General features: G+C 35.0%; 1 protein-coding gene across 2 annotated transcripts; it reads right to left on the bottom strand.

Annotated features, from left to right (window-relative positions):
• On the bottom strand, positions 292-7,598 carry LOC109833523 (homeobox-leucine zipper protein ROC8-like). Of its 2 annotated transcripts, XM_020401234.1 has the most exons (11): positions 6,874-7,598; positions 6,656-6,773; positions 6,286-6,474; positions 3,708-4,166; positions 3,509-3,610; positions 3,220-3,432; positions 2,971-3,151; positions 2,629-2,897; positions 2,441-2,530; positions 1,667-1,901; positions 292-877 (listed from the first exon to the last, which is right to left on the bottom strand). In XM_020401234.1, the coding sequence occupies exons 1-11, from the start codon at positions 6,960-6,962 to the stop codon at positions 738-740; spliced, it is 2,085 nt and encodes a 694-aa protein (XP_020256823.1). In that variant the 5' UTR covers positions 6,963-7,598; the 3' UTR covers positions 292-737. The 2 variants fall into 2 exon arrangements, with proteins under 2 accessions (XP_020256823.1, XP_020256822.1); XM_020401233.1 differs by lacking the exon at positions 292-877 and having other exon boundaries at positions 1,081-1,901.

The raw sequence follows: 10,988 nt of genomic DNA on the forward strand, positions 1-10,988 counted from the left end.
ATAGAGTCCACCCATTCCCTCTCATATCAAAGAGGCAGTGAAGTATTCAAGAAATAAAAAAATGGGGTTGGGGGGGGGGGGGGGGGGGGGGATACTGAATGTTCTGTATTAGCCAAAAATTCATGATTCAAGAAAACTCGAAACATACCCATCTAATTAATTTTGACAAAAAAAGGAGTTACATAAGAAGTATATGAGAAAATAAATGCAGAGGCATAGCACAAGTAGAGCTACAAGCCCTTTTAAAAACTTTCACATCTAGCAGTCAGCATCCACAATAACACCCATCAATAGAGAATTAAAAGCTTCCTCATAGATTCCCCTCCATAAACCAAAGGGACCACCTCATCATAATTCAAAGACTTTCACTTCTTCTCCTCATTACAATCCTCAACAGAAAAAAATTTATAACGAAGGAGTTGAGTTGAGTTGGTCACCATCAAATGCAATAAAGAAGCAGTCTCTCTATGAACAGAAAAGAGTCTTGAATTAAATGTTCATCATAAATGACAGAAGTCAATACCCGAACCATTACCTCTTGCTCTGCTTCAACAAGCAAAGAAAGAAAAAACCAAGATGATCGATGAGAAGAGAAAGAAAGTTATGGTGCGTTCTTGACTTCCTCTTTAAAGTCTCTCTAGATTAACTCTGACTGATTCCCGAAAAAGCTAAAGAAAAAGAGGGGGAAATAAACTGGCAGTTGTTAATTTCAGCATTCAATAGAACCAACCAGCTAATCAAGGGCAGTTCAATGCAGCCTTAATGTTGTGCACTGTTTCGCTGATGAGGCGATTGACACTCTCTACAGACTCAGTGTTGAGCTTGGCTGTTGGTAGGCTACTCATCAGGATTTGAAAAGTGATGGTTAAGAGAGAGCCTGAGGAGCCATGTTCTGTATTAGCCAAAAATTCATGATTCAAGAAAACTCGAAACATACCCATCTAATTAATTTTGACAAAAAAAAGGAGTTACATAGAAGTATATGAGAAAATAAATGCAGAGGCATAGCACAAGTAGAGCTACAAGCCCTTTTAAAAACTTTCACATCTAGCAGTCAGCATCCACAATAACACCCATCAATAGAGAATTAAAAGCTTCCTCATAGATTCCCCTCCATAAACCAAAGGGACCACCTCATCATAATTCAAAGACTTTCACTTCTTCTCCTCATTACAATCCTCAACAGAAAAAAATTTATAACGAAGGAGTTGAGTTGAGTTGGTCACCATCAAATGCAATAAAGAAGCAGTCTCTCTATGAACAGAAAAGAGTCTTGAATTAAATGTTCATCATAAATGACAGAAGTCAATACCCGAACCATTACCTCTTGCTCTGCTTCAACAAGCAAAGAAAGAAAAAACCAAGATGATCGATGAGAAGAGAAAGAAAGTTATGGTGCGTTCTTGACTTCCTCTTTAAAGTCTCTCTAGATTAACTCTGACTGATTCCCGAAAAAGCTAAAGAAAAAGAGGGGGAAATAAACTGGCAGTTGTTAATTTCAGCATTCAATAGAACCAACCAGCTAATCAAGGGCAGTTCAATGCAGCCTTAATGTTGTGCACTGTTTCGCTGATGAGGCGATTGACACTCTCTACAGACTCAGTGTTGAGCTTGGCTGTTGGTAGGCTACTCATCAGGATTTGAAAAGTGATGGTTAAGAGAGAGCCTGAGGAGCCTGAAATAGGGTTTGAGCTCGTTGAGGCGGCCAAGCCATTGCTTGGGCGGCCATCAGGGAGAATGGCGAAGCCTGAGGGGAGGAGGGGGATGTATGAGGTGTCCTCACCGCTCATGACGATATCCATGGACTGTAGGTTCACTGGTGCATACACCACGATGGAGCCTGATGCGTCGGTGCAACTTTCTTGCAGGATCAGCATACTGTTTTGATCTGGTGTCAGAGCCTGTTATGATATGTTGGAAAATGTATAATTAGACAATTAGAAAATCAAGGATTTGAAAGTTTTAATTATAATATACTTACTTTTATAGGTCAAACTATGATTAAGCTAATGGCATCTGTTGAACAACCACAGAGAGTATGGGTCAATTTAGCAACTCCCTTTTCAAACTAGTTTTAAGGCTAAAAATTGGCCAAACAAAAGCAAATTAAGTCATGGACTTTTTTTTTGGTCAAACAAGTCAACAACCTAAACGGGTTTCGCTCCACTAAACTTTGGAGTGGAGTTGCCAAACAGGCACTTCATAGCAACTGTATTAATATCCAAGGCAAAATGCAACTTTTTAGGAAATTGTATTCATCTAAGAAAATTATACAAACAAATTTACAGAAATTTATTCAATTGACTGTTGTTCAGTTATATATCTCCATAGTAGTGGAGTGCAGGCATTTGATATTACAAGGAAAAAAGCAATAGGTAAGGAGTGCACAGTAGTGTCATCATTTTCTTGCATAAAGAGAAAAACAAATAAAGAAACTTACACGAAGAAGAGAGATAGAGTTCCCTGGATTTAGACCGGTCGTGATGTTGGTGACCTCTTGCACCATATTTCCATTAGACAAAACATCCCACTGCAGAGAACTCATAAATATGAGATACATATATCACGCCACTCATTAGTTTTAGATCAATACAATGTAAAAAATAAAAATAAAAAAAAGAAAGGAACCTGAGCTCGAGTTCTTTCATCCTTGAAGAAACTGAAGACCCTCTGACACGACAAAGGAAGCCATGTAGAGGTCGCAGCACTAAGAACAACACCATTAGGCTGACCAGGGTCTGCACTCTTATGAGGAATAAATCTAACTCTAACTTCATTCAATCCTGAGAGAGTATTCCATTGATGACCGTTTGAAGGGCACAAACTATTGCAGAAAATATTCAACATTCTTTGGGATAACTTCATCATACTCATTCTTCCCTCAGGCGTTGGGATCACTGAAATTCCAAAATATGAATCATTCACACTTTTCTAGTTATTTTTATAATTCAATAATATCTATAACTTTACCTCCAACAAGATCCCTGGTATCTGCTCCTGTCCCCATTAAGCAATGGAACCTCTCGCACATCCTAAGAAGAGTGGTTACCCAACGTTGAGCACCAAAAGCCATGCCACTATGAACTAAATCCTGAAACAATCCTAGAGTTTGATTCTTATCTTCAATCTCCGTGTGCTCAACCCAAGAAACCTATATTGCAATTAATCAGTACTGACAAGAATTATAAAATTTTGTAGCTCAAAATGAATGAGTGCTACCTTTGAGTGGCCATTAGGCATTTCTTGAATCAAGCACCCAGAAGGAAGCCTTCGATTTCTTGAAGGAGGACCTAAAAGGTTCGGATCTCTTGGAAAGTCCACTGAAACATCTGTGACCACCCACGAGCTATGATCAATCTGTTGGCAGTATCGAAGAAACAAGAACTCACGAGTAGGGACTACAGGTGAAAGAATCTGAAACTCTCCATACATCTGCAATTAACTTTTAATTAATAACTTTCATATGGATAATCTCTCAGAATTTGCTAGATTGAATCATATTGATTACCAATATTAAAGATCCACTCCTACTTCCACCCATTCCAGAAGCAAGAACTTCAATGTTTCTTGCATTAGAAACTATAGTTGGAAATAGTTCCATCCACTTAACCTGCAAACCAACAAACTTTAAGTAAATGTCCATACACACACACACACACATGCACGCACATTATGAAAAAGGAAACATGAAGAGGTAAATAGCTTACCGAGTCCATGAACATATCAACCAAAGCCCCAGGGCTCATGAACACAACACCAGAATCCCTCGAGGCCTCAACTCGGGTATCAGGGCCTAAAAACTGATGCCCGGGCTTTGAAAAAATCCTGTCATAAGTCTCTAGGTGAAGGACTTCTCTTCCATCAGTCCCAGGCTTAATCCAGAGGGGCTCATCAGTTTGAACGAGCCTAATTAATTCCTCCATTGCATTTGTAGCTAATTCAGCCATGATGGGCTTCTCGATGTCAGAAAGTGGAGCTGGGAAAGGAAATGGTATGCTCGAAGAACTTCCAGAGAGGAGATCAAGATCAAGAGAAGGGCCAAACCCTGGATTCACAAATCCACCAACTGACAAGTCCAGTGAGGAAACTGATACTGGTTGAATTGGGGGGAGTTGGGTTATTGGTCGTCCTAGATACTTGGATGTAATGCTTGATACGCGATCAAGCTGCAATATAAAATTATGAGAAGGATATTATAGTGCACGAAATGAAAAGGTTGTCATCAGGTAAGAAAACTCCTAAATTGTGGTGCTAAATAATAACCTATTTCAATCCCGTAAAGAAATAATGCTTGTAGGTATGTTATGTGTGATAGTAGTAATTTAGAGCAAGAGGAACCACTAAGAAAGGAAGTGACTAAAAATAATTGAAAGTCATGCATTAGATATCTGAAAATATATAGAACGATATAATCTATCAAATGAAAATAATAGCACAACAAAGCTGGGAAATTGAATACATGACAAAAAAAAAGAAATAGGAAAATATTCTAGTCATGAAAACCAGTGTGTTAAGAAAAAGTTTTTTTTAGTTATTCTCAAATTTTGGCAAAAAAAATTACTTCATGTGCTAATCTTCTATGTTTAAACGGCTAGTACAAAACTGACTATGTAGCATTTATTGACTGTTTGCTAGAGAGGCCAAACATCTGCAGTAGCATTAAACTAAGGTTAAGAAGATACATTAATCGAAATAATCATGATTATAATGAAATTCCTTTATAATATGGATAAAACAATCCCAAAGATAGGATATTCCGAAGAATGAAAAAAAAAGAAACCAATCAAACTTCTCAGGCAACACATGCTCCATGTAAAAGTGCACTATAAAGATACTAAAAATGTGTGATCAATTTAAATAAGTCAAGTAGAAAAGATGATAAACAACTATATTATAAACTACCTAATGTCATCCAGAACAGAGCCTATTGTTTCAGAATTTTATTTGGCCAGTGTCATCGAGAAAGCATAATGCATTTGAAGTAAATCATAGGTGATCCTTCCTCATATCAATGCAAAGGTTGATTTTTCATTTTTCATATAGAAGGCATCAGTACTGCTCAGTCTTAGATTAGTAAGGTTTTTAAGTACACAAGCATATGCTTCAAATGCTAACCTTGAAAGCTGAAAACAAACTATTTTGTTTAGGAATTGATTATAATGGAAATGACATAATAAAGTAATAAGCAAGGCTTCAGTGATCATTAGTCATTACTCATATCTAGCCAAATTAAGCTACAGAGACATTAGTTTTAAGATTGAGTTCGACTGTCTTCAACTATGTTGTAGATAATTCAACTACTATGTGCCATACAATCATAAAAAATCGTCCAAAGAGTTATTATCTGGTGTTATCTGTAAATGCCCAGAAACATGATAATAATAAGAGCAATACACTAACCGAAAATACAGTAACTACTTAACTTCAATATCTGACAGCGAACGAGGACAACTGATACTTTTAATGTTCAATAATATTATTCTACTAAGAAAATGACTCGAATTCTATACAGTCTGGAAATAGGTTGAGACTGTTTGTTAAATGCTCAAAGTTCAACAGATATATGATCTAGTCTATCACTCAAAAATACAATTGCTTCTTTAGATATATATTTAAAGAAGAGCAGCTGATAAAAATAGATATCATCAGGTTTTGTTCTTAAAAGCTAGTAGGCTTTGTATGAATGACTTGAAGCAAATGGCAAAAGAGAAAAACGGCGTCAGCTTTCATGAACTGCGACGACTTCTTAAAGCTATTAATCCAAATATAAGCATAAAACATAATTTATAGCCCCAAACTTGATTATTTTGAAGTTATAATGACGGAAAAAGACAGAGCAGATATTAAATACATTGCTAAAGAAATATCATCTAGTTTTCATCATTATATTTTTAAAATTCCAATCTGTAACACCTAAATGAATGTATTTAAAAACAGTTGTGGTGTCGGCAGAGACTGTAATAAATATTAATAATAACTCGAATAAATGAATCGATTGCTGCATATAAATGACACTTCTGCGATATGATCAATGTTCGTCAAGAACAATGACGGCAACCCTAATAGGCTAAACTCAGAACTGCAATGTATACATATAGATGTAATGAAATCTAATAATTATTTTTCTGACCCAAACATTTCTAGGAACATAAGATATTAGTCCAAAAAAGATAATTCATATGTGCTAGTATCAAGTAATGCTAATTCTCAAACATGCACTCCTTGACTATGAACATAGATATCGACAACCATAATAATAAAAAAGAAAAGAAATCAATGATCAACCTCTTCTTTCAATCTAGCATTCTCCATTCTAAGCTTCTGCTCATCAAAATAGGAGTCTTCATTTACTGGAGGTCCTCCGCAATTTGGGCAGATTATGTTCTTCAAAGCCTCTCTCATTGCAATGTTCTCGCATCTGATCTTATCATTTTCAGCACGAAGAGAACAGTTATCTTGCCTCTCATGTTGGGCCTACATCAAAGAAAATACCACCGATCTAACTTAGAAACACAACAATGGTAATAATCTTTTTTAACCCTGAGAGCAGAAACCTAAAAGGCCCCTTTTTTGTTCTCATACCCAAATCTAACAAAAATTTCTCCAAAAAAAAACCCACAAAAATAGTTGAAGACAGTAAGTTAAAAAATGTTACCTTCATTTGGGTCCTCCTATTTTGAAACCAAAACTTGATCTGTTTTGGTTCCAACCCCAAATCCCTGCTCAGCCTCATCCTCTGCTTCTCATCAGGATGTGGGCAGAGCTTAAACATCCTAAACATCAAAAACCCATCAAAGCTTTAACCTTAAAATCCAAAAAAAAAAAAAAAATCCCCCATAAAAATAGTTAAAATTTTAAGAGAATTTGGCATACCCTTCAAGCTCTTGAATCTGCCTAGGAGTATGACGATGGTATCTCTTCTTCCTCCTCTCCTGAGCATCTTGCTCATCACCAGAACTCATCTTCTCTCTCTCTTCTCAAATGAACAGAGAGAAGAAGTCGGTGTTGTATTAAGAGAAAGAGGAACAAGTGCAATGAAGGAGTGATGTGATAATATTCTAATAATTAAGTTGGCAAGGGGAGAAGAACTCTCCCTTGCAAAAATTGTTGATATGTATTTTTGGAAGGGGAGAGGTAAGAGGGGCTTTGATTAATCAAAAAACGTGCCTTCTCTCTTTGTAGTCCATCCCTCTAAATTTTTTGGGTAGGGAGAGAAAATATGAGAAGTTGGGGATGTGGGTAGATGAGGTGAGAAGAGAGTGAAGCAAAAATGGAAATTGGCGGGTGAGCGGAGACGCAAATATTGGCAATCCAGGGATTCTTACCCAACATCCCCCCTTAACCCCCTCCTCTTTTATTATGACAGGAAATTTTCCTTATTTATTACATTACACACACACACTCTCTCTCTCTCTCCTCTCCCTTGAGAGAGAGAGAGAGAGAGAGAGAGAGAGGCTGAGAAAGTGAAGGACAGCGGAGGAGAGTGTAGTAATAGAGAGAGAGAGAGAGGGTAACCGAAGCGATTTTGAAGCTTTAAACTCTGCACCGTTCTCGAGGATCTCTTTCTTGCTAAACTTGCAATGAGCTAGCTCTCTGAGCTTTTGAACCGAGCATGAAGACGTGCAATTTTTGTTGGGTTAATAAAAAGAAAACAATGTTTTTCATTAAAAAAAATAAAATAAAAAGAAGGGTTTTTGTCATATTAGCCCCCTAAACTTTTATTGGTTCTATGTGAGACCCTCAAATCTTCATATTTTCATGTTAGAGCCTATCCCCTCAAATCTTCCTATTCTCATGTTAGAGAGCCTAGCAGCTTCATATTTGTTCGAAATGAGGCTCCTAGTTTAAAGCTTTTTATCGGACTTGCGGTAGAAATTAGAAATATGGGGTGTTAGGGGGTGTATGGTTCAATCTCTACAGATTATAGGAAATGTTTTCCATCCAAAATATGATTTCTTTGTATTTCTTTAAAAAGTTATAGGAAAAGTTTTGAGAAGTCAAAAAGTACCAATTTTCTTGCTTTTTGTACTTTGCTTGTTTGGTTCAAAACAAGAAAATTGCACAACTTTATAGAAATAGTAAGATTTCCTATAATTTGTAGAAATTGAACCAAACACCCCCTAAATTTATAGAAAACGTCAACTTTATAGAAAAATGTCAATGTGGTGTTAGATTTCTGGGTGATTTCCGCCCATTTTGAGAGAAAATTGATTTCTGTAAATTTTGGTATTTTTCTGCACTTTACAAAAAAAAATTCTGTAATTTTTTTTAACCAAACACAGTTTACGAAAATCTACAGAAAAATTTTAATTACAGAATTTTCATTGTCAGACATTTTATTAAATATTTTCTATAAATTGTTCAACCAAACAACCCCTAATATCAAAACAGCTTAATAAATTTGAGAGTGTAATGAAAAACATGATATTTTTAGTAACAAATGTACAGGGGTCTAATATAACAACTCTTAACGGAATAGTGAATGGGCCTTTTTTTGTTGTGTATGTGTGCGTGTAAGGGAGTACAACTATTTACATGAAAAGTGGAACTCTTAACGTTAGTTAGTAGAAAAGTAGATTTTATGATGTGCACGTACAAGTTGAGCTTCGGAGATTCATGCAATTAGGCAGTACGATATAATTTGCTTATCAAGAATACCGCTTTTATTCGGCATAGAGTTAATAAAAGCTTGATGTCAATTAACTGGAACCTATATGAATGTCTGGCATTTGAAACAAGACTTGCAAAAATAACCAAAACTTGACATTAAAATAACAACAATCTGTATCAAAGATGAGCAATGTGTTTGAGAAATTAAAAAGCAAATTTTATGACAGATGCGTAAAGTAGAAAAAAGATATGATTGAAGTATAATATTAAACTACTTCAATCATGATTGGAGTATTATTTTGTGAGAACAAATTCAATGCTTAACATTAGTAATGCTTGACATTTGTAAGGACATCTGTAGAATTTCACTTTATCAAGGTTAATAAAAGTTCCATGTAATGTTTTTAAGACATGTAGATTGAGTGTATTCATGGCAAAACCTTCTTATTCATGGAGAAGTTTAATGTGCATCATTTTAATCTAGACATGGCTTTGAACTCTATTTCTATCCTTTAATTTTGACAAATTACATAATAAAGATGCACAAAATAAGCATCCAGATTTATCATTGAAAGTATGCAACTTAATGAATCTAGGAAATTAGTAATAACAAATAAATGAATGCACGGGATTAGGTTCAATTTGGATATATCATTATCATGTTACCGAACTTTAATCCTTGACATATATCCTTCAGACCGGATTCAATGAATTAACATTCTCTTCCTTTATTCTAAATATTATTTTCTTTTTTTGTTGCTTTCTTTTCTGCAGAGAGTGCATACATGCCACTAGACTTTAATCCTTGACATCTCTACTCTGAATCCAGATTCAATGAATTATTATTATTTTATTTATTATGATTGTTATTTCCATTTTTCTCTTTCTCTTTTTGCATGCAGAGAATGCATAAGCCGGATATTTCTCAGCCTTCCTCCCTTGCGTATTAAGGCAACCATTATTCACAGACACTGACAGCACCTTAATTCCGCTAAATGGTCTTTGAATATTTACACTCAAAAGAGCCAAGATATATAAGGGCCATTAAAGCTCAGAAAGGCATAATTAGATGAATTCCTTTGAAATATGGAGTAAGATATGAACCGGAACCTATTTTATGTCAAAATAATAATAATTTTTTTAAAAGAAAACGCTATTGAGTTCGCTTCCTCAATCACATAATTTGATAAATCTAAATCGAAAATGCAGTCCAATAGGAATGGAGAAAAAAAAATAGGAATTACTCATAATGAACCTCCTATAAACGAATTTATGTCTTAACTATTTTATTATACTTAGACATGTTATATTTGGCGGCAAATTTTAACGCACTAAAGACATATCATTGGATTGAGAGAATATGTAATAATCTCAACCTATTATATAGTTATGATGCACCAGAGAATTGTCAATCCTTATTTTAATACAATACATTTTAAAATTAGGAATTAGTGTCTCGGTCCTAGGATTATTCTTTTCTTAATTCTCTATTAGAGTAATATGTCTAGGATGGGATTAGTGCTCTGATAAATCATTATTAAGACCCCGTTTGGCAAAAGGTTAAGGAAAAAGAGTTAAATAGAAGGATTAATGTACTTAGCCCATACGGTAATCTGAATGACTAAATTATTAACCCGTTAAATAAGTTTTATTTTAGCCTTTGTAATCAGTTTTAGTGTTTGGGAATAACAATGATTTTGACTATTTTCTTTATAATTAAAATGGTTAATTCTTAATCATTCTAAATATAAGTATTAGTAAACCCCTCGTTTTGAAGGGTTAACTCATTTTAATCCCTCTAGAGGGGTTAGCTTAACCCTTCTATATTTTTTATGTTTGGCAAATTATGGAGGGTTAACTCACTTTTAACCCTTGTATAGATTTTTTGTGTTTGGTGGGTTAAGAAGAGGTTAAGTCTACTTAACCTATCACTTAACCCTTTACCAAACGGTAATGGGTTCTGTTAACCGGGAGATAACAACTCCCAAACCTCTCTCTCTCTCACCTAACTAGCGCCCCAGAATCACTCGTTAACAAATTCCATGATGAATATAGTGAATATGACTTTTTTTTTGGTAAATGAGAATTTTTTATTCATCACCAAAATTGGAATAAAAATTTAATAAAGCACTCGTTAACTTATTCTTTACGAACCCACTGATCAGCAAACAAGGAAAACAATGAATCCAGCGGTCTTCAATATATGTGTTCCTCGATTAGGAGCCCAAAGTTTTAATGGTGAAGATAAATATGTTAGGTGTAATTTCTGCAGGAGTAGCATTATATCTACTCTTCTATATTTAAATGAGGATCTAAAGAATTGTTTTTTATACTGTAGTATAAACAATAAATCAAATATGCTCCTCTATACTCGGAAT

The sequence above is a fragment of the Asparagus officinalis genome, chromosome 3 (genome assembly GCF_001876935.1).
Source record: "Asparagus officinalis chromosome 3, Aspof.V1, whole genome shotgun sequence".
Classification (NCBI taxonomy): Eukaryota; Viridiplantae; Streptophyta; class Magnoliopsida; order Asparagales; family Asparagaceae; genus Asparagus; species Asparagus officinalis.

What these genes read in the sequence shown, in the direction of transcription:
- LOC109833523 (XM_020401234.1), bottom strand. Translation starts at nt 6,962, where the DNA reads ATGAGTTCTGGTGATGAGCAAGATGCTCAGGAGAGGAGGAAGAAGAGA. An exon ending in TGCCTAATGGCCACTCAAAG is followed by an intron (nt 3,152 to 3,219) that starts GTAGCACTCATT and finishes ATTGCAATATAG; the next exon opens with GTTTCTTGGGTTGAGCACAC. An exon ending in CCCTATTTCAGGCTCCTCAG is followed by an intron (nt 878 to 1,666) that starts GCTCTCTCTTAA and finishes ATGGCTCCTCAG; the next exon opens with GCTCTCTCTTAACCATCACT.